The sequence below is a fragment of the Lonchura striata genome, chromosome 4 (assembly GCF_050655825.1).
Source record: "Lonchura striata isolate lonStrDom1 chromosome 4, ASM5065582v1, whole genome shotgun sequence".
In the NCBI taxonomy this organism is placed as follows: Eukaryota; Metazoa; Chordata; class Aves; order Passeriformes; family Estrildidae; genus Lonchura; species Lonchura striata.
In genome coordinates this window covers 36,423,803-36,447,801 of record NC_140706.1, presented here as the reverse complement: position 1 = coordinate 36,447,801, position 23,999 = coordinate 36,423,803, and the positions used below count along the sequence as shown (strand labels likewise).

The 23,999-nt window shown below is 37.5% G+C and overlaps 1 protein-coding gene across 2 annotated transcripts in view; it reads left to right on the top strand.

The window, feature by feature from the left end:
- Positions 1-23,999, top strand: part of GALNTL6 (polypeptide N-acetylgalactosaminyltransferase like 6) — a 437,146-nt gene that overhangs the window by 368,764 nt on the left and 44,383 nt on the right. For both annotated transcript variants that reach the window (XM_021552775.4, XM_021552857.4), the window contains one exon: positions 20,677-20,794. In XM_021552775.4, coding sequence (XP_021408450.2) covers positions 20,677-20,794 — 118 coding nt within the window. The remainder of the gene's footprint in view (positions 1-20,676; positions 20,795-23,999) is intronic.

Here is a 23,999-nt window from a genome sequence, read left to right as displayed (position 1 = left end):
TGTTCTCCAGCAGAAAGTTTAGCTGATGTTGCAGAAGTTCCCTGGCTTTTTCAGAGGGCAAATAGCCACTCTGTTATCCCACGAGTGCAAATGACGTGTGGCCATGCAGTGAACTGGGAGTGGAGAGATGGTGGTAAGTCAGGAAGAGCACAGTGGGAGAACAGTAACAATAATTTTCCTTTTCCAAGCACTGCAAACATGCAAAGAACCTCTCAAACCTTTTACCCAGGGAAAAGGTAAACAGCAGGAAGAAAGTAGTTTGGAGGAGCATTTTCAGACCACTGCCTGGGGAGCACAGGGCAGTGGTTTTGAAGAGACTCCTAGAGAGCCCTGAAGGAGAACAAAACCTAAACTTTCAGTCCACAGGAAATGTTTTAAATCCCCAGCTCTTTGTTTTGCAGTAGATTTTAATGCCTAGCCTGTCATTTAGTGATTTTTTTTTTTTTTTGACACAATGACAGTTTAAACAGCAAAACTGTTCGAAGCACAATCTGTGTTCCTGACTTGTTCAAAGGGCATTCAGGGAAGATGAACAGTCCTTTGTCAGTCATATATGTGTAATTAGTCGATATGGCTTAATCATATGGGCCCTGTTATTTCCAGGGGTGTTTTCATTTGACCTTAAACCAAACAACATAACAGAAACAAAGGAATTATTATAAATGTTGAATATAAACTATATTGCATTAATTTTACATTTACCTTACTGCATTTGCTTACATTTCCATTTCTGCTACATAGGGATATTATTATTCTATAGAAGAGTGATGTTAAAAGACGTGATTATGTTTTTTGTAAATCACAAGGTTATTGCTGTTGCAGCCAATTCCCAGCATGAGTTCCTATAATGGTAACTTAATAGATTAATAAATTTTTAATGCCAAGACAGAGTATCATAACTGTCTTAAAGGAAGTGATAATACTTTTAAAACATTCGTATATGTACCAGAAGTTAATAACATGCTCCTAATTTCTGTAGGCATGAAAGGACTCAAAACTTATCAAAATGTGAGTATTGGAATGCCTGAGACTATATTATTTTTATACTACCATGCTTTTTTAATGTGGTATAGCATCACACTGATCAAGTTTATAAAAATACTGGACTTTACATATTTGTGTATTAAAAATTATTTCTGTCTTATTACTTTCATTAATAGTTTGTTGGAAATGAAAGTTTCCTAAGCTCTGCAGGCACATCTGGCCCTAGGCTGTAAGACAAGGAGGGCTGATAGATGGGCTTTAACTGCAGACAGATTTCATCTGTCTCATCTAATACTTATTAGGAAATCTAACCTCGGTTAAGTTGTATTATTCAAACCTTCAATTGTATCAAGGACTGCCAAATAGTTGTTTTCTGCTTTTACTGGACTTACATCTCCACCTACTGGCTGATACGACAAAGTCCCTGTAAAATATTAGTTTAAATGAAATCGAAGTAGTGGTTTTGCCTGCAAAAGCTTTTCTTATTAATTTATAGACACAATTTTCAGGTAAGGTTTGTTCGAAGTTTCTTGGCCACCTATAATATATGAACTGTATAATGAAGGCATTGATTTTAAACTCATTGACCTATGCATATTAGCTTCGGTCTTAACAATGAAAACATGACAGAATTTTTAAATCAGGAAAAAAATTATCTATCTATCTATCTATCTATCTATCTATCTATCTATCTATCTTTCAGTGTATTTATGTATTTATGTGTATTAGCTTTGGTCTTAATAATGAAAACATGACAGAATTTTTAAATCAGGAAAAAATATCTATCTATCCATCTTTCAGTGGGAATGCATGAGTACATCCAATAACCAAGTACACAGTACACCTATACAAAGCTATTCCTGTGTAACTCAATAAAGATTAATAGCCTAAGAAGAATTATATCAGTAGAGAAATAATTTTTAAAAATAAAAACAGAAAAATATCTTGTAGCAGAGCACTCTGATGACCCATCAGGTGATTATCAGTATTACTTCTGCATCCAGAAGGAAGAAAAAAGGCAAAGGAAAAAAATATTGTAATGTCAGTTTAGAATTTAGCAAAAAGAACAGGCTGAAATTTGGTAACAAAAAGTTCAAAGTCAAGGTGGACTGACAGTGAGAATTTGTTTCAGAACAGTGTCATCCATTGGTAGCAGCAGAGGAAGAGAACTATTTGTAGAAGCTGATGATCATAGATAACAATGACTCTCCACTGTGATAACAGCTGTGAAAAGCACAAATGCAATCCTGGAACTTATTTTGCCTGTAGCCTTTGGCCCTGGTTACAAAATATTTCTAAATCCCAGTTGACCCTACTGCTTTTCCTCACAAGTCAGGATATCTCCTCGCACCCTCAGTGGGCTCTGTCTGTTCTTCTCTTGTCTTTGAGACGCTACAACTTCACCCGCGTTTCCGGAGGGAGACGGTGAGAACATTAAATAGACACAAAATTAGAGCACAGGCTGTTCTTTCATACCTTAGTTTTCTCCAAAGATTTTGCTTTCTCATTCTTTATGATGAGGCACTCACCTGTGAAAGCTGATGTCATGTCCTGTCTACGACCACTTTAAAACTTTTTGACTGGCATTTCTACTTAATTTGTGCTAATTTAGCAAGTTTCTGGCTTCAGAGAGATTTCTACTAAATTATGTTGGTAAAATCTTAACTATTGTGAGGAACCTTAAGTACACAATCTGCCTAGTAGTCATATAAAAAATAAATACAGTACAGTGTATGATGAAACTACGAATCTGCTGCTTGGGCTAAGTAATAGTAAGTTACACACACCCCATGAATTTTATGGAGGTCAGTTTAGTTCTAGATAACACATCAGGTTCATTTACAAAAAAGTCATATGAGCCACTTAGAATTAAATATCTTTTTCTGCAGAAGTTCCTGTTCAGCAGTGCTAGAATTCAGATGCTAAATGATGTACGTTTCTTTTCAATTGTTTTTTGTTTTTTTTTTTTTTTTTGTTTCTCTGAGCAATTTCTTCAAATACTTACAATAATAACTCAAAATAGGAGCATGCCATGAATGTAAAAGTAGCTATTACCCAGCTGGAACAGAAATATTGCAAAAATATGGAAGATAACTGAAAGAAAATTTAAAAGCACTTTGCTTTGTATCTGTAAACAATAGGCACCAGCAGAAACCTTGAGACAATCTCTGTAGTTCTCAAGATAGCTGATTTTTGAATGCTTTTATTTAACTGAAATGGAAATAATTATGAAACTTAATTGAATTTGTGAGTTTCTGTATGTTTTTGCATGACATTCCAGACATAAAAAATGAAAAAATACCCCGAAAGAAAGGGGTAAAAAGCAGAACGATTTGGAGTTCAACCCATAAAGCAGGAACACCTCTAGGACTAGAGAGCTTTCTGCAACTTGACAGCAGTAGAGATGATGCCTCAGTTCTCTGAAAATACTGGTCATTCTGGAAATTAATTGAACACACCTAAGCAGTCAGGCTGTTTAAAAATACTTGATCTGTCAGATGATTCCTGTTTGTGGGAAAACAGCACAGAAAGAGAGCTCACATCCTGTTTCAAACTTTACTTCCTTGGCCTTTTGCAGCCTCTTTTCATAAAAGACGAGCTCCATATTCCTCTGGTCATTCTGGAGCAGCTCTAAGTTTATTTTCATCCCTCCATTTTGAAAAGTGCAGGTCAGATTTGTATGCATCATACTGCATTCAGTCCTCAGCACCTGAGCTGTATCTGCTGGAAGGATCTTTACTAATAGATCTTAAAGTTGTGCTCGCCCTTTCCAGAGCTTATCTGTTTTTTGTTTCTTCCACACCTGAACAATCCAACCTTGCATATCTCAGATACCTGAGGCAGCTATCTTGCAAATGTTCAATTGATCCAGTCATGGCTCTGATGAAGTAATGGACTCAAGGCGGATGGAAGAGCAGCAAGATGAGATGTACTTGAAAGATTCTCTGAGAACATTTCCAATACTTGAATCCATTTTCATTCAAATAGCACTGTCCTTTTTTCACTTTCATTTCTAATGAAGCCTGAAATTAACATAGCTTTTTAGTTTCCTTTCTTATTTGCAACATCATTGATACTAGTAGCATAGCACTAGGAATAGTTGTAAAGCTAAAGGCAGATGTCAAAAGTATTTTTGATAGATCCTGTATGTTGGGAAGAGGAGTGTTTTGAGTTATTTGGTCTATCCCAATATAACTAACACTTAACATCTCTACATTTAAACTACAGTTTGTCAGAGGGAGAGGTAGTTTATGTGAATTTTAGTTAAAACTAATTTTGAACTCCTTGGTGTCATCACCTTACCTTAACAGAGATCCCCTTTTATTAAAAAACTGGTGTAAATGCACTAATTTTCTTTCGGGAATTTAATTTATGTATTGTGATTTGCATGTGTAATGGCATGAAAAAACCCTACATTTTAAGGGAAGAACTATAGCAGTTCAGAATTCTGAAATTTCTGAAACCCATAGATGAACATATGCTACTGGTGAGCAAGATTTTAGTAAGCGGATTTAGCAAGAGAGTCTAACAGAGATGACTAGCATTTTGATATTCAAAATGCACCTTGAAATTTAGTTATAGTGTTAGCTGTAAATCAGTGTCTGTTAATAATTACATTGGACACTTCTGCCTTTCTGAGCTTTCTGTCTCTCTCTGGGTTTTGTCCCTGTAAGAGTAATGTTACCACTATACACATCCTTACAGAGATACAATAGTAGTGGGAAAAGTAAACTTAGGGGTCTATATTCCATTTTTCAGAGTGAGGTAATTCAGTCTGAAGAATGCAGTGTTTTGGAGAGTCTCTTGTTGGGACACAGAAAATCTGTAGATGAAAACAATAGCTGGAGCAGTAGAGGCTCACCACAGTGCCAGAGGCAGGGCTGGTCATTGACATGCTGTCAGATTTGTTAGCTAAAACAGATCCTTGGGGATTTTCATGACAGCTTTCCTTTCTGCACATTGGTATTCCTTACTTCTGAATTATTCAGCATTGCTGCTGCTTAGCCAGAGAGTGTCTCTGGAGCATAATTAGCTAAGCAATGGGTAAAAACAGGAAAAAAAGAAATGTCCCAGTTATATATTCATTGTTTTGTGAGTACTTGAATAGCAGTTTAAAATACCAGCTATAGTTCACAGGAACCTGCAAGCCAGGGCTGGAAAACTCTGGAAAAGATACCCTAGCCTCAGTCAAATTAATACTAAAACTCCTATTGTATGAAACAGGGCAAAAGTTAAACCTTTCAAGACATTTACAAACAGACAGACACAAACTAATGTTGATATATGACCTATCCTACATCTACCTCATTTTTAAGAGAAACAGATGGACAGTCCCTTTCTCCATGTGTTAAATACTTTGGTTGTTCTTTTCCATTCCTTACCTTTTTTGGAAGTTGAAATTAATTTCGTTTTTACCAAGGTAATAATGAGAATATTTGGCTAGTGTTTGAGCTACTACTCTTACTGCTGGAGCTATGTTTTGCTAAAAAAGGAATGATGTTTCAGGATTGAGAGCTTGGTAAGTTTTTGATTGTCTAGGTGCTTTAATGTTTTTCTCCTGGTCATTCAGAGTATTTCCATTTGGTTTCCCTTCAATAAAAATAGGCTGCTTTAGTTGGAATAGCACTGTCTTTCTTGACAATGATTAGGACTTTCTTTCTTAAAAGCTTTTATTAGCATCACAAGTTTGTGTGTTATGAAAGCATCTTACTGAAGCAGAAAGATATTAATACTGAATTGTATACATGAAGCACAGAACAAGTGACTTACCACAGAGCATAAGAAACAGGAGTATCCACACAGGACAAAGTTTAAGCCAATTTTTGCTACCATATCTTAGGTCTTCTTACATTTTCTCCAGCTCTTAACTTTCTTTATAACTTACTTAAAAATAACTAGTTAATTCACTCTTTGGCAGAAATATATATTTTTTTTAATTAAGCATTTTCTAAAATATTTTTGGACATATAGTTGTCATGTGTATAAATTTAAGTAAATAACACAAAAATAAATGTCACCAATATTTAGTGGCAACTGGAATCTCTTTTCTTTCTTCATCTTCAGCTGATGGATACAGAGTTTTATTATCTTAAAAACACATGAAAAATACATTTTAGCTGTCCATTTATGGGCCTCATAGGAAAGAAAATGGCCAACAGGATATTTACACTGAAGCAATGAGAAAGAGCAGTATCTTACTGTGACTCAGTCACAAGAAAACCAGTTCAAATATGGAACTTCTGATCCATGAAGATAAATTTTAAAATGTTATTAATTAAATAATTGTAAGTGGAAAAGATGCTCAGAGAAAAGTGCATGGAAATATTTTATAAGCCTAAGAAATAATCTGATTTAAACAAGGAAAGTGTTTTGAATTTGAGATTTCTGAATGTAAATGTCAGTGTTACTGCAAATAAATGAGAAGAATCAGAAATGCTGGCATGAAGTCAAATGCTTTTTTAGAGTTCTTACGTTTTATCATTGTCAGAAGTGAGCTTGATGCCTGAGTAAAAAATCCTGGAGGACAGACTTAAAGCCAAATTAGCCAGCCATCCATATTAATTACCTGCAGGAGTGATGTCAGAGTTGGCTCCAGGCACACCCCAGCTGGTGTTCTCCTAATGAAATACTGAGTGCCATCAATCTGAGTGCACCTTGCAGACACGCTTTCCTGCCCTGAAGGTAGGCTTAACACGCTCTGAAGCAGAGGAGGTGAGCCAGGGAAAAGTTGTTTGAGATGAAGTTTGTGCTCTCTGTGGCTTCCCCAGATTCTTCCAGAACTGGAGTGACTGTGTGGCTGATTTCAAGCACCCAGAAGCCTGCAGATCTGGGGCATCATTGCAGGTGCCAATGATACTACTGGGTACAGTGTGACTGGGAAAAGGTGGGCATATTCTTCTGGGCCTCAGAAGCAGCCTAAAATTCAGCATACTCTCAGGAGCTCTCCACTGGGTACAGCAGATGCAGGAATTACCCCCAGTGATTTGTAAATCTGATCTAGTGTAAGGACGAGGATTTGTGTGGTGTGCTAAGTTACATATGCTTGATAAGAAGTTTTAGAACAGGCAAGAGACAGGTTTATTGACTCACTCTGGGTAAGGGAAGAAGGGAAAAGGATGATGGTAAATACTATAGAGTACTTAATCTGTGTTTAAACCACCTAATTCAGGAGTGTTTATGGTGGCATTGGGTTGATGGTTAGACTAGGTGATCTTGAAGGGCTCTTCTAACCTTGATGATTCTGTGATTTTGTAATCATAAAGAAGTAAATAAGGCTGTCTTTGATTGTGAATCAAAAATTTGTAAAAAATACTAAATAATGTGCTTTAAGTTTTTTAATATATAATAAAAATATTAATATGGGCTTGTCAGGAAGTGAGCCTGTCACAAAACTGTAATTTCCTTCTTTGATGGAGGATGTGGTGCCATGAAACACGGGACTAAAATGAGCTCCCTGCCACCAGATTGGAGAGAAGATCCCCCTGCTGTGGGACAGTCTGTCACACTGGTGGCTTGGTGCTGCCTCCCATGCTTTGCAATACCGACCTTCAGGAGCCATGTAAACTCAAGAAAACCCACTACACTCAGGAAAATTATCTTGTTTTCTAGTGAATTCAGCAGTTTGAGGAAGATAGAGCTGTTGTTCCGTGGGGATAAGGCCACACACCTGCAGGCTACAGCAGGGAGGGTTAGAAGAGTGCACCGGGAGTTCTCTGCTTTTGGGAGCAGCAAGACATTAGATATCTTAAGCCGTATTAGGAATTTGGCTATTTAAAAGAAAAGAGAGGCAGTGATTGTGACCTCCATTCCATGCCTTTTGGTGTTGCCAGTATTGCTTTCTCCTAAAGTTGGTACAGTGTGGATACACCTTTATTACCTTTATTTTTCATCAAAACCCACAACAGGCTGAGAAGTTGCTGTCAAAGGGCAGCTCTGAATGGTTTGATGTTAAACTCTGAGATTGTCTCCAATATTGATACAGGTTCCTGAGGGAAAGGACCCTAAAGAACCACATATCCTAGTTGAGTGTCTTTATTAATTATCTGAACAACAAATATTTAAACCCAAGTAAACTGGCATTGGCAGCTTACAAATCTTTAAGAAGATAGTTAAAATGCAGTAATGTTTGGTCCTGGCAAATTGAAGAAATAATTAGAAGGAAACAACATGAAATTCAGCACAAAAAAGCAAAGAGTGCCACAGCTGGGAAGAAATTTAAAGCATGAACACAAATAGCTGGTTAGTCAGCACTGCAACAGGAAGGGATGAAGGTGTTATATTGTAAATAAGGTTCCATTTTCATCATGTGATGTGTTAACATCCATAAAAGTTGCAGGTGGGTATTCCAGTCTGCATATCTGTCACGGATACATTGCCCTGCCCAGATTTGACCACCAAGTCTGGGAACCATGACATAGTCATTTGGAGACTCCAGATGAGCTTCAGAATGGAAAAGACTGAGGGAGGACATTGTATCTTTCCAATATGGAAAAAGCAATTAAAAGAGGATAGTGTTGTGTCAATGGAGACTGGGGCAGGTTTTTCACAGTTGTTTCCCCCTTTGTTTATTTACTGAAGTTTGTATCAGACAGTCTGGGACGTATCAAGGAGAAAACTTTAGGCTGATGAAGGAGCCCACCAGCACCTGGGCTAGCTCCGTGCACTCCGGGAGCCTCGACAGGAGTGGGGAACAGCGGGGGCCTGGGGCTTGCCCACAGCTGAACCTCAAGAGCTGCAAGCTCTGCAGTGCACGCTGTTGCTGCCACGGCAGGGACCAGGTGAAGGAGGGAGGAGGAGGCTCTTTGTCTTGAGGTTCCACAGGGGAAGTTTTTTCCAGGTGAAGGGATAAGATAGAAGAACCCCAGTCGCCTCAGTGCAAGGGGTTAAATACAGCTGCAAACCAGGGGCTGGATACAGAAAATGAACCAACAGGGCGACTTCAAGGATGGAGCAAGGGGTTACATCAACACTGTGGGACCAATCTGGATAGGGGGAGGGGAGGGAAAGGCCATATGGGCCAATGGGGCATCCTGGATTAGGGGATTTCCTAGTGGGTGTTTCAATCAGGGATTGGCCCAGGGGGAGAGTGTCAGGGAACATTCAGGAAAAAGGGGCAAGGTCGCCTTGACAGGCAGGGAAGGCACTAGAACAAAGGGAGGGGACTAGCTTGAGGGATAGCTTTAAGGGAGGGTATAACTTAGGGAAAAAACAACTTGGGGGAAAACGTGGGGGAATGACAGAATGGACCATGTAAGAATAACTTAATAAACACAAACTGCAACAGGCTGAAGTTCATCAGCCCTTAATATTTTACAAAGGATTGTATAAAACTTCAGGGGCAGTGGTGGTTTACTTGTGTACAGTTAAATTTGTTGCTATGAAAATTGCTTTTCCACAGACAAAGAAAAGTGCTCAGTGATTTGCTGAACTCTCCAGCTCAGATTAGGGACTTAATTTAGTAACTGAGATGGAGGGAGGAGTATTTTTACTTCAGTGATGTACTTCATGTATGTATTTGTTTCCTAAGAGGGAAACATAATAATGAAACCTTTTGTGATAAAGTCAGTTTGCGAGGCTTACAATAACAGAATGTTTAACTTGAAAAGGTTTTATTTTAAGATTTATAATACTGTAAAGCAATTTAAAGAAAAATGCAAACAGTATATTCAGTTAACATTTGGGGCATGTGTGAAATAGTATTTCAAAGAATTATTTTAAATGTAGCCTCCTATATAATAGCCCTAAAAAACGTTTTATTCACTATTATAGGTCAGTATAAAGGCTCATCTAGAGTGGTTTCACTGAGGAAAGACATCCTCATGTATCAGTTTCTAAACAAACATATTTTTTGCAAGAATTGATATTTCAAAGGATTATTTACATCAGCAGACAAGCCATGCACTTCCTAAAAATTGATTATTTCTGTGTTTTACTACTTACTGAAGTAGATTGTATGCTGACTTCTTACTAGAAAATATGTTTAAAAGATCTTACATTAGTCTCCACCTAGAGTACAAATTAGCTCTGCTGGAAGTAGAACTGTAGCTGGAAAACTGAACTCAAAATCTTTCATGCGAGGTAAAAAATGTTCTTGATTATATTCCTTTCTCTGGAACATGAACTTTTTATTACATACATTATTTGTCAAGATATGATACATATTTCTTGCTGCATACTTGGCTGTTGGCTTTTGTCTTGATAATGAAATGCATACACACATGCTCTGAATGGATCATGACAGTGAAGTGAACTTCATTATTCCACAGAGAGGTGAAGGAATATTGGCTCTGTTGTGTGGTGTTCATCATGTGGACACCATTGCTCATGGCAATGGGAGTTTGTGGAGAATGACATTATTCATTTGGAGTTTTGCCTGGCAGCCTTCTTTATTATTAGTGCACAGCAAATAATGTGATGATTTTGAAGGACTACCAGGAATACATGCATGGATCTTGTGCTCACATCTGCTGTGAAATTTCAGAGTTGTCCAATTTACTGAAACAAAAATAGGAAGACTTTTTTCACTGCCTCCTAATTTTCTTCTTAGTCATCACTTCATACAGCACCTGTCTGTAATTAGTCTTTGTCCTATAGCAGACAGGGAGTATCTTTAAAAACTGAAAACCCCAAAGAGATGTTGCATCTCTTGCGTCCATTACTCTCTGCTATATTAAATCCCCCAGCAAGTGAAATCAAGTCTCAAGGTGAATCCCTCCCCTGTGATGCAGGAAGAGGAAGGTTGCTTTGTTTGTTGCTTCTGCATGGGGATTTGGAGTATGCTGAGTTTTCTCCTTGGAAAACACCGGTGCATAAACCACTCCTAGATTAATGGCAAGGTATCTAAAGGGTATTGGTACAGACAAGGTGATGTATGGAGGAAGAAACTGCTAATGCAGAGCATGCTGTGTCAGATTTGCTTGAAGCTGTTCTCCCTCCTCTGGAAAGAGAAGCAATGAAGACAAAATGCTGACCTCTGTGAAGCTCATTCTTCTTCTCAGAAAATGTACTTAGTCTTTCTTTCTTGCTATTATTCTTTGTCAAGAAATTGTAACTTCCAGGTAGAGCAGATTTCGGCCTCCAGGAATAGTTGCACCTGCAAGTGATTGAAAGATATTGTCAGGAATCCACTTCACCTAAGCCCAAAACACCATTTAGTTGTGACCATATCATTCTTCTTCCTCTATGGAGAGATTAAGCCTCATCATCATCACTAATAAAAAAACTAAGTTATGAATGGAATTCTTTCAGCAATATTTGAAAGCAGTTTTTTTCCCTTTGGCTTGTTTGCTTTCCCACTTGCTCCTAATATTAATTGTTAATGGAATAACATCCTGTGTAATTACAGTGCAATCATGGTTCTGCTTTTAACTATAGTTATAAGGAGAAAATACTTGTAGTGTTCTGTTTCATTTTATCTTCATTTATTAGTGTAGCATTTAGAAGAATAGCATCCTATGTATAGTTTCAGAATTAAAGCTTTAAATGCAACTCTGTCAATGCTAATGATTTCAATCTTTGACCTGCAGTTCTGTATTTCATAATGTACTTATTTGTGTTTTGCAATTTGTATTTTAATTGCATGTCGAAGAAGGTTCATGCATAACATTCTTCCTTTAAATCTTTCATTAGGTTTTTTTTTTTTTTTCTTGTCAGCAGAACATGGCTGAATGCTAAGCAGCTGCTTTACAGCCATAACTCTCCAGTCTTACTGCTGGTAATGACAGCCAACAATTTGCTGTGTGTATTAAGTTAGGTTCTGTGTTGTTGTACAGCTGAAGTTTTTAGGAAAATATTTTCACAAATGTAGGACACCAAATGTCAGACTGACCTAATTACTGTTCTTTACACTTTCTATGGGCTTTCTTCTCTTCTTTGTGTAGTCTGTAAAGTGATAACAGTATTACCAATTCTTCCTATGAATACCATGTACTTAATGAGATTATCTATCAGTAATTATCTAGATTATATAAACCCCATTTGTTTGAGGTGGTGAATGTGGCCAATGATGGAGATCAAGTGAAATTACAGTTCCAATGGGGTTACTAACTGCCATTTCTTACAAAGATTTTTCTGATTGTTTGTGATTAAGGATTTGCTTTTTCTGTTGTGTTTTTGTGTTGGTTTTTGATGGTTTTGTGGATGGTTCTTTTGTAACCTCTTAACATTGAAGCCTGTCTAGGTTAGATTATCTTGGTTGATTAGAGCACATTGCTAAGGTTGTGGGTTTGATCCCTGTACAGGCCATTTACTTATGGATCCCTTTCAACCCAGAAGATTCTGTGATCTTTTCACCACTTACAAGAGTTTTTATTACTGTTCAGCTTACCTTCCTGCCAGTATGGGATTTGATACACCTTTTTTTTGTGCTTTCTAATGTAATTCTGAAGTGATAGGACTATCCCTAGTGCATTTTAAAAAATTATTTGGTCATGATTGCCCAAATTAATTTCTCCAAATCTTGAGCTGTTTCTTAAAAGAACCATAACACTTTTTTTCATATATATTATTAGTCTACATAAATGCAAAATATTTTTTTTTTTCTGGAAGTAAGTTTCCTGGAGACAGAAGTCTTGGGGTATGAGTTAATGCAGTTACATTACTTATATGATTGGTTTTTTTTTTCAGTTCTCACTTTTTTCTTGCAGTATGTTCCTTATAGATATCTACAGCTTAGGGTGACCCCTCTTGATCCATGTGCTGTTACATGGCAGGCTGGCACAAGAGTATCTGGGCTATGTGAGCTTCTGGATCCAGGAGGGAAAAAGCTTGCAAGGCAGCTGCAGTCTCTGTTGGTGAGTCACCTGAAAGCCAGCAATGTACCCAGTCCAGCCTGTACCCATATCATCTCCCATTATCCTGCTTCGGAATTACTCCCAAAGGTGCTAGCTGTTCTTAGATATCTATCCTATACAGCTACAAGAGGATTTTTGTGTTCAACCTCCTTGGGTGAAGGAGGTTGGTTGTCCACTTGCCCCGTGCAGGGACTCTCATTCCCAACTCTGAGATCAGTATGGTTTGCTCAGCAGTTTCCACTATGGCCTGTGTAAATTAGCAGAGCTCCATGGCAAACTGATTATCTGTATTTGCCTTCAAAGTCAGGTGCAGAGTTCACATACTTAGCTTAATTTCACTGCAATTGATAATAAACCAGGCAGGTTCATTTCTCTGGTTTTCCTCAGCCTGTCCATCTTTACAACATCAAATTAAAAGTAGATGCTCTCATGGGATAATCAAGTACTCAACCTCATCGGCTTTCAGCTCCTTCGTGCTCCATTGACAAATACTTTCCAGTGCTTTTTCTGTCAGTTTTATACTTGAAAAACTGCTTTCAGTGCTTCACAGTTTCTACAAGAAAATATTCTTGTGCTTCTGGTACAGACTGGGAGAAATATAATGCCTGGCTCCCCATTACCCTCCATAATAGGGTAACATAGCAAATTATAGAGTTTTAATAAATGGTAATGATGCATCTAAGAGAACATTTCCAGGATCCCAGAATACCTTTGACTGCCTCTTCAGGCATAATTTTTTTTTTTTTTGCTTTCTTGAAACTTATGTTCATGAAATCTTTGACCACTAGCAAACAGATGAGCTGCTTTCTGTAGCAATGGCACAGCTACACAAGCTCAAGCCTCCCTCCCTGTCAGCATGGAATCTTTTCAGGCTTCTGCATTAATCCCCAAAGACAGACATAAATGAAATATTAAAATTACCTTTTGTCCCCACTTCCCTGCTTGTGTTTGAAGCAGTGTTTGTGTATAAGGGTGGAGTGGGAGCACTCACTGAGAATATTATGGGAGAACTGATCAAAGGAATAACATTTGTCCTCATCCTCAGATCCATGGCAGATCACAGCCATATCATTAACTGTGTGTCTCATCTGGTTAGCCTAGTGTGAGAGCTCTGTCTTCTTGAGTCAGAGTCACCAGGGGCAGTCTGTGGGACCCTGAAGAAAAGCCAATTCCATCAGGATGCTAGGCAGCAGTATTTTTAGAGCCTTTGCTAAAAAATCAGGAGAAGGTTATTGTTATACTTCCACTTATTCAAAATCTTTGCAGCTCAGAAATGTTCTAGAAATGACCTTCACTAACTATTCAGTCTGATCTGGTGTGTGAACAGTAGCAGGAACAGAAAAGAAAAATCACTGAAACTCCAGGTGCCATTTCCTTGCAGTGCTTTAATTCTAACCCTTCTTATTTGCCCACCTGAATGAATTTGGTGTTGTACAAACAGAGCCAGAGCCTGAAATTCTGCAGGACATCCAGAACAAGCAAAGGCTTCTCTTTTGTGTGGAGTTTGTGGTGGTGATTGTAATTCAGCTGCCTTGTTGGTCTTTTTTTTTTAAATCCCCAACTGCTACAAATTTGCACATGGTGCTATACAGTAGCATGTAGTGTATTTATCAGAAGGGCTTCTTTTCCTCACTGGTCATTCCTAAAACCACCCAAGCTGCTGGGTGTACACCTTATGTACAAAGCTATTTTGGGTGGGCTGTCATGTCTTTAAATCTGCTTTAATCTGCAATAAGTACATAATGTTTTAGAGTTCTAGAAAACATAGGGCTGTAGTAATCCAAATAACTTAGTCAAAATCATCTTTAACTTTTAACAGCAGACTACTAACTGGTTGGATTTGTAATCTAGGAATCTACCTTGGGAGAACAACGTCTGAATTAAAAGACTATTTTGAAAATAAGAACCTATTTTCATGCCAGTGGTTATGTTTTAAAAGGAATCATTTGTTATCTTTAATGAAATTGAAAATTTCTCCTTGAGTTAAACTTTGCTTATGATGCTATAGTGGGCTTAATTAAATCAATAAAGCAAAAGTAAGCCTTGGAAGATAATTTTCTGGTTTATATTTTTCTGTCTAAGGAGGGGAACAAAACACTGGATAGCAATTCTGTTCAGATACTGCCCCCATATGTTCTGAGAGAATCTCCTCGAAGATAGTGATGGGATTTAATGAACTGTTGTTATTCATAGAAACATAGAATCAAATCAAAGCTCAGCAAAAGCCAGGAAGCCTGAAGTTCCTATTTTACAGACAGTTGATACTATTTTACATCCAATCTATCCTTATTTCTACCTTTAACTTTCAAAGAGTATTTTCAAGGGACAACTATGAATGCAGATAATACCCATCAATATGAAAAGATGTTAATCTGACAGAGTTGTTTCAAATTGTGTTTAAAGGTTATTTTTGTTTTCTCCAGCAGTTCTTACTCCTACTAATAGATGGAAGGATTTTTTACTGCTGTTGAACCCCATGTGTCCAAGATCCTTCCCTCCTGATGACATGAATGTAGCTCAGCTGAGGGGCTGCTCTCAGCTCTGCTTTCTTGCTTTTGCAGCACTCAGACCTCAATCTGTGAGTCTGCTTGTGTATTAGATTTGTCTCTTTATTATGACTTCCAGCTGTTAATTTGCTCCTCAGTTTTATCCTTCTGAACACTGTTGCCTGCAGGATATTTCCAGAAGCTCTCATTTACTTTTACATTCAGGATGCTCATTTGTGCTGACTGACCTGCTTAGTTTGAGTGCTGTACATCTCCTCTAACAATAATTCATACAGATTTCCCTTGGATTATGAGAGGTAATTATGGGAAGGGGAAGACTTTCCTTCAGAGTCTTCAATCTACCCAGCTCACCTCTTTTTCATTAATTTTCTACATATGAGAGAAAAGGCTAAAAAGGCCTCATCAGCCACATAACGACTCTTCGCTTTTTTACAATACAATTTTTTAAATGAAGTTTAGCAGTGTAGTAAGAAAGACAAGAATGTGTCATTAAATTACAGTGAAAACTTCTATAAACTGAAAGTCATGTCATTTTAGAGGTTTCTTTGGAGCTGACTTTCCACTGCTTTCTGGCTCACCATTTGAAATATGGGGTTTTATCTTAATATTTTCCAAACAAAAATGGAGTTTAAAAATTCAATGTGATTATACTTGGAAGCTAAGTTTAATACGTCTTGGCCACTACCTGTTTCAGCATAACAATCATTTGAACTGGTAGTTTACATACATTTATCTAGGGTAAAAGTTGTTCAGAAAAAGGGACATTTTGGTTACAGAAACAGTAACTGCTGTAGCTAATCTTACAGAGACAGATTTTGCTTTCTGAATGTTGATGATTTTATAAACATTGAAATCTGTCATGTTAGAATGGATAAAAGATAAAACAATGCCTTACAGAAATAGTACATGTAAAAGAGTTGGTGCATTTAAAAATACATTTTGATACATTTTAATTATATTTGATTAGAGAATGAAGTGTATAAAGTATTCAATTTTTTTTTTTTTTACTTTTTGATAAATTCAGGAAGACTTAAATATTCATTCAGCTACTTTGACATCTTTTACTATGCACAGTATAGAAACTGTCTTTAGGTGGAGCAACCACTAAATTTTTCTTTTTGTCATTTATTTTCTTAACCTACATGAATTTCTTGCCATCTGATCCACTCCTCTTAATTTCAGTTTGGTTTACTTCTGCATTCACTTCCTCCGAGTAGCCAGGTTTGTCACTAACATTACATATACATAAATTGTAATTTGCAGGTTTTTTCAAAGTTTTATTTAGGATTAGTGTCAGCTTCTGCTATTCCCTTTGAGAAGCTTTGATACAGTATGAAAGCCTAGAGTAGTCACCAGTGAAACAAGGTAACTGAATTTATTTCCCCTCTGAGGTGCCTTCATGTGGTAACACTAGGGTGAAGGGATGCTTCTTACTTAACAAAGCATTAAAATTCATTATAAAAAATGCAGAAGCCTAGCTCAAAGCTGCATTCAGTAGGTCACCAGTCATTTCTGGGGCTGCTGCTGTGCCAGCAGCAACATGACCCCTTTCCTCCTTTTCCATTGCATCCCTGATGCCACGAGGTCAGCAGGACCTAGTCCTGATTTCTGCTGTGGGCTATTTGCCTGGCTTTTGTATAATGTGCCAGTGGGTTTGGCACTGAAGGTCAGTTTGTCTGCTGTGTCCTGCACGGGATGGGCTCCTCTTGCTAGCAGCATTCATCCGTCTCTGTTCAGCAGCTCAGCACAGAGCCTTTAATCAGTGAGGGTTAGACAGAGAGGCGCACAGTGCAGTATGTGCCACTCCTTGGATTCAATTATAATGGCCAAATTTCAGCTCTTTCGGGCAGGTGGCTCCTATCAGTGTACCTACTGTGCATGTCATCCAGAAAAAGTGCTTTCCCATTTTCATTTCCCTCATTTTTGTTCTGCAGGCTGTCAGAGTTTCTTTTCCCTTCTTGCAAATTCTTTAGTTCCACTCTTGCAGTGTAATGTTTCTAAGTCCTGCTGTGCAGTTCACTTGTTTGCAACACACATTTGTTTCCATTGCAAGTAGCTTCACACTCCTTTAAAGTTCATGTCATTTTCCTCTTTCCTTGAAAATTCATAGGTGAAATTATCTCCTTCCTTCCTCTGCATGTTAATTGCAAGCAGTTATAAAAATCTTTGCTGGCTACAGTTTGAGCTACTGCTACACTTCTTTTAGTGCAGTTTTTTGTTTGTAAGCTATCTTTTCCCATTAAGCATTTACCTGCCTTTTTCTCAGTCTATATTTTTTTGCAAAGCAAGTTTTGTGGGGTTTAGGGGGCAGGTTTTGTGCTGTAACTGAACCAGATTCTTTTTCTGTCTCAGCACAGCAATCTTTGACCAGTTGGGCCATTTTTCTGTCAGCTAGCTTTTACTTCCAAGATTGTTCCTTCATGTATATTCAGTGAGTCTGTGCAGTAGTTCTCAGGTGGAAGGATTTTTACAAATATTTTTAAGTGTAGCAACTTTACCCTTCCAGCTTTTCTGATGTTTTAGGGGCCTTTGTCATTTTAATGTTTTGACTGTGAGCACTTTGCAGGTTTCCACTGTAATTACTCACATAATTTTATGCTATGATAGCTCATGTCTGATTGTTTAAGCATCTGAGTAGGACATTTCTTGAAAAAATTGCTTCTACAAATATAGCTTTGTACTTGACATTTCAATACAGAAGCCACTAAACAAGAGATTAATTCTTCTCCTTTGGGCTCAGTGCAGTTCTTTTATATGTGTAAGTGATCCTATTGATACATAAGGACTGTTCATATCAGCCATGATTGCAAGACTGGACTCTTGCCTTCATATTTTGGACACAATTTAAGGCCTGTTCAGCAGTAGCTGCTTGTGGCATAGAGGGGAATTCATGCTGTGCCAAGCACTCAGTTTCACAGAGCTTATTACTAATTCCACTCTAATGAAAACCAAAAGGCCATCCTGCTTTTCCTCTTCATTGCTCTTCCTACAAAACAACAAATGTCAGAACATCTTGTGGAATAGGAATTAATGGGTCAACATTACATTCAATTTCTTCACTTTTTTTTAAAGGAAATAGAAAAATTATGGCTTCGCTACAGTTCCAGTCATTAAGTGGTTTTGTTAATTGCAATTAATATTCTGAACTTTCACATCTAAAGAACAAGGGATTTTGTTACTCAGGATTATCACTGGAAAAAGCTATCTATTCATATTTAATTTGTAAGTATTTGCCTATTATTTTTGAATTTTAAGTCTCTGATTTTTTATCTTCCATCTGATTTATATGCCTTTTATATAAGGCATTCACTGTACTGAGAGAAATGCTTAGGAAAGATATTTTGTCTATGAGAAGTAGAGAAATCCTGCATTTTCCCAGTGATTTCTGGGACTACATTTCTTCTGTCAGTAGCAATTTATTTATAAGCATTCTTTTTGTAAGTCCTTCTTTATAAAAGAACATTATGTTTTGATCATTTAAAACCTGAAGTCAAAAAGGACATGTTGTAATTAGATTTACTTTGGTAGGAATTGAAAATGTATTGTAGTAGTCATAATCCTCAGGAGAAGGTTTCTAATAAAATCTCTGTTTAATTTATTCGTATGTGGAAATACTGTCAATATTGAAATATGAAATGTCAATAAAAGTTAAAAAGTATTAGTATTCAGTGTATGTTACACTGTGCAGCCTTGCCAGTTTGGATTTTTTTTTTTTTTCACAAAGCTTTGTTTCTCAAAGCTTCTGTGTGCTTTTAAAAAGTGATCTCTCAAATAAAATTAAATTAGTCTCTAAGAGTCAGGAAAATGGGTAGTTTAATTTTTTTAAGATGCCATATAGAAGTGAAAGGAAAATTATTCCATAATGTTTCTCATTACCATGAATGCAAATGGGGGGATGATTTTCTAGCATTCATGTATGGGATTCACTGGCTGCCTGATGGTGGCAGAGACCACTCAGCTGTTTGCTTGCTATTTTGTCATCTCTACTGCTTTGGATAAAAGACAGCAATCAAAATAGTGTTAAGGCAGAGAAGATATGGCAGAATATTCCATTAACATGATGTCCTCTTTAATAAACTTCTATCTTATGCATGGATTCCTGAAATATTTACCTGTCCCAAGTTCACTGCCAAATCCTAAACCAGTGGCAAAGGGGGAAGTTTTTATTTTCCCCGGGCCTCCGGGATGATACCATCTGCTTCCATAGCCCCAAACAAACCACCATCAATAATTCAAAACAAAAATCCCCCAGGATGGAACAGTTTTCCCTTGGGACTTCACTGCTACAAGGCACACGGCACGAGACCCAGTTTCATGTAGGCACTCTACTAAGGAAACATTGCCTGGAAGTCATCCAGGTCTCCCGTGGCTTTGTCTTTTCTTCTCTCTCTAACCAGCCATCAGCATGAATGTGTTCCTTCTGGCCTCTTGCTGTGAAACTCATAAGGCTAGTATTGATCTGCTTCGATGGAATTGCATGGTTGGGTTGGACTTTCTTAAGCATGTTGTTTCCCTCCTGTTCAGCATAGATGCCTTTGTACTCCCACCACAAATTCAAGGAGTAAGCTGAAGAGCAACATTTGAATCCTGAGAGCTGTCAATGTATTTACTGCGTTAGAAACGAGGTCTTCTTGGTACTGAAAGAAAATGAAAAGAGAAAATGCTTGTTTTCCAATAACTAAATTCCTGCTTATAAATTTACAATATGTTTTTGTCATTATTTTCTAATAATAACTCATTTGTTTTCTATATTGTCTGTGATAACGACTTAGTTAATTTAAGAAAATTCCACATATATATTAATGGGAAAAATGGAAACATGGGAAGCATAGCAAATTATTTGCCTATAAGTCACATTACCACTGTGAGACATATTTGAGGAGTTCTAAACACTTAGGAAAGCAGATATTTAACTCCCAAAAGCTTCTCTTCAGCCATCCTCTTTCACCTTTCTGCCTTTCTCTAGCTAGTACATATGAGATTGAAATGAATTGAAAACTTATGCTCACTTTCAAATGCACATTACTTCACATGGAGTACTGAGACACATTAAGTACTTTGGCAGGTTTCCAGAGTCCCTTTTTTTCTGTTACTTAGCAACAAACAAAACTTTTGGGGAGGCTATTGGTTTTTTGGGCTTGGTTTTGCTGGAATTTATTTTTTTAAAGGAGTTTGTGCATGATTGTCTACCATTCTCTAGATCAACCACATTGTATGTTTCTCATCTAGTGACCCTTTTTGGATGAATAAAGGTAAATATTGTTTGGTTACACTACTATCATCTATATTTATCTATGCTTTCAAACAAACATTCCTACAAACACACCCAGAGGGCACACACAGATGGGTCCAACATCTTCATTTTTGTTTGTGTTGCTTTGTTCATCCTTCAGGTCTCCTGTAATGGCTGGAGGTCTATTTGCCGTTAACCGTAAATGGTTTTGGGAGCTGGGAGGCTATGATCCAGGATTAGAAATATGGGGAGGAGAGCAGTATGAAATCTCCTTTAAGGTAAGTCATCAAGCCACTTTATAGAATACTTCCTGGCTGGTGTTATCACAATGTTTTCATTCATCTGCACTTCTATCTTTTTTAACTAAAATTAATTTAATACAATACTTCTTTTCATTAGGAATTTCCACAGTGCCATAAGCAAATGCTCCAGAAGCCATACAAAAATCACACTGAATTCAGCTCCCTCTGAAAACATGGTAGTTTACTACTGTCAAATAATGAAGTTCCACCTTTTCCCTTTCATCAAGCCTTCTCCACTTACCTTCACTCAGATGCTGTGTTTGTGCTCAAGTGTTTGTGCTCAGGTCAACAAGCCAACAGAGAACTAACCCAGCAAAACATAAAATGGAATAATTTTTCTGTCCAGATCAACAAGTTTAATCATCTCTGGGGATAGACTCCCCTGGAGTCAGCTCAAGAAAATGGGTGGAAATAGAGAAAGTCTTAGGAAGAAAGACTCCTTTCAATAGCAGTGGATCACTAGAGGAGCTCAGCTGCCATGAGCTGTTGTCTGCAAGCCAGCTGTTCCAAAGCAGACTTTTTAAAATTGCATTTACATTATTGTAATGGCATATGGGGAGTTTTCAAATGCTTAGGTTATGTTCAACCAGCCATGTTATAGTATACCCTCGTACCCTGTATGTGGACATGTGTATTGAAATCAATAAGTTGACATTTACCTGTAGAGTTGAAAGACTTGTTACTTTCTACATGTAAGACAAGCATTTTTATTAGTTTGCTGAGGACTAACGTGTCTAAATTTGAAAACTGAGTTTATTTTCCAGTACTCAAGGACATAAAAATTTTACCTCATGGTCTCTACATGCAAAGTTTTACAAGGGCTTGATGGAATTTCATGACTTAGATGATTTGAGTCAAACATATTTGGATAAATCTTGGAACTGAAATTGCAATACAAATTTAGCTTCAGGATCTTTCCAGCCTACTTCCAAACTCTGTCAGTGTAAAGCTCTTTAAATAAATATAGCATGTCAGCCATGACTAATATCAGATATATTGCAGCTGAGTTTCAGCTGCAATTAAAACAATGCTGAGGCCATTCTGTTGAATGAAATGTACAGTGTCACCCAGCACTGGTTTTCCAGGCTGTCTTTACAGTTCCAAGAACTGCAAAATGTTTTGTATTAACTAGCTTACTCTTGTGTTTTTCCAAATCATTTTTATACCTCGGCAAAACAAAACAGGAAGGCAGGGGAAACTCAATAGCTAGAATATGTTTAGAATAGATTGATTTCCCTTCCATCCATTTAGATTTCAGAGGCAAATATAAGTAGTCACTTGTAGCTGTCACAGTGGACTCCGACAGGTCACCCATTATTTTATTATCCTATTTCAAATATTCCTTTTATTCAGCATCGCAAAGAACATGCTTGTTCTCTCCAGACTTTGTATAGAAACCAACTGGAAATTGAGGTACCAGATTGTCCCAGTGTGTTTTGTTCAAGTGAAAGATGGGTTTTTTTGGAGGCAGCTGTGGCACACTGGGTCTCATTTTAGTCTTACCTCTGGATCTATCTCATTAGTTTATAATAACCTTAGACTCCTTGTCCTTTCTTACTAGTGTTAAAAGAAGAAAAAATAGTCTTTAGAAATTACTGCCAAATAGGAGTAAATTCCTGTTGGAAGAATTTAAGAGATATAAATTTAAAAAAAAATATTGCTGTTTGGTTTGGAATAACAGAAATCGGAAAAAAATATCACAGAGGTGGAAGAGACAAACAGAAAGATCTGAGGTTTATTATGTCAGAATCACCATTATCAGCTTGGGAAAGGTTTCTGCTTCAGCAGATTCTACTGTAGCTATAGATTCAGTTATCTTAAAACTTACTAAATGAGGGCAAGTTGGCCAGACATTTCAATTTACCAGATCTGTTAAGAAAACTTGGTAAGATAGCAGACTTGCAAATTGTTCCAAAGTCATTGAAAGTCAGTGAAAAAGCCAAACAACCAGACTGGTTCAGCTTCCTTAGCGTCACTTGAGTGAATCTAGAGATGACAATTTACTCTTTTTTTAGAGCATCCACATCTATGGCCTGTGGAAGTGCTGTCAGACAGGTGCTGTGTGTTGATGCCACATCTTTAATTTGCTTGGAAAATAATTATTTGGAATACTCTGGATGGTGACACGGTCACAAACTGCCTTAAAATATGACTTCATTAAATAGTTTATTATACTAAATTTTACTTAAGAAAGTGTTCGGGATTTTATTTTTTGGCAACATTAGGATTTTTTTTTTTCATTAAAAAGGTGTATGATGTCTTGCTGACAGTACTCTAAGGTGTGTGCTAGACTTGTAAAAGCTGGCAAAGTGCTGGAACTCACCTGATTAATAGCATCTGTTCACAATAATAAGGAAAGCCATTATTTGGGAAATCCTAGACTTAAATCTGTTAGACAGGCACAGTTTATGTAGTAACCAGCACAACACAGTAGCAAAACATACTAATGTCCTGTGCTTCCTGAAGACCCTTGTGGTTGACCTTGGCTATTTGCCAGGTGCCCAGCAAAGCTGCTCTAATAACCCCTCCTCATGTAAGTAAGGGAAAGGAAATATAACAATAGGCTCATGGATCAAGATAAGGAGAGGGAGAGATCACTCACCAGTTAGCATCATGGGCAAAGCTGACTGACCTGGGGAAAAAATATTTTATTACCATTCAAATCAGAGTAGGGCAATGAGAAATAAACTCAAAGTTTAAAACACTTTCCCCCACCCTTCCCTTCTTCTCAACTTCACTCCCTATTTTCTTCTCCTCCTCACTCGCAGGGGAACAGGAAATGGGGACTACGGTCAGTTCCTCATGTGTTGTCTCTGCTGCTCCTTCCTCCTCAGGGACAGGACACCTCACACTCTTCACCTGCTCCAGCATGAGGTCCTCCAGGGGCAGCAGGTCCTCTGTGATCTCTGCTCCACCATGAACCCAGTGCAATCCTTTGCACTAGACATTCCTTAGGCATCGTAAATCATACCTTAACAAAAATGCTAATGGTGATTCCCTAGCCTCTTGAAGGTAGTCATCTGTATCTACAGTTGTTTTATCCTTATCCATGCCAATACATTTTCCAAATTCTCTTCATCCTTGTTTTCCACAACACACCTCCAAGTTCATTAATCACTTTCATTATCATCATAATCACTATTAATTCCCTCCACAGCTGTCAGTCTTGGTTGGAGATAAG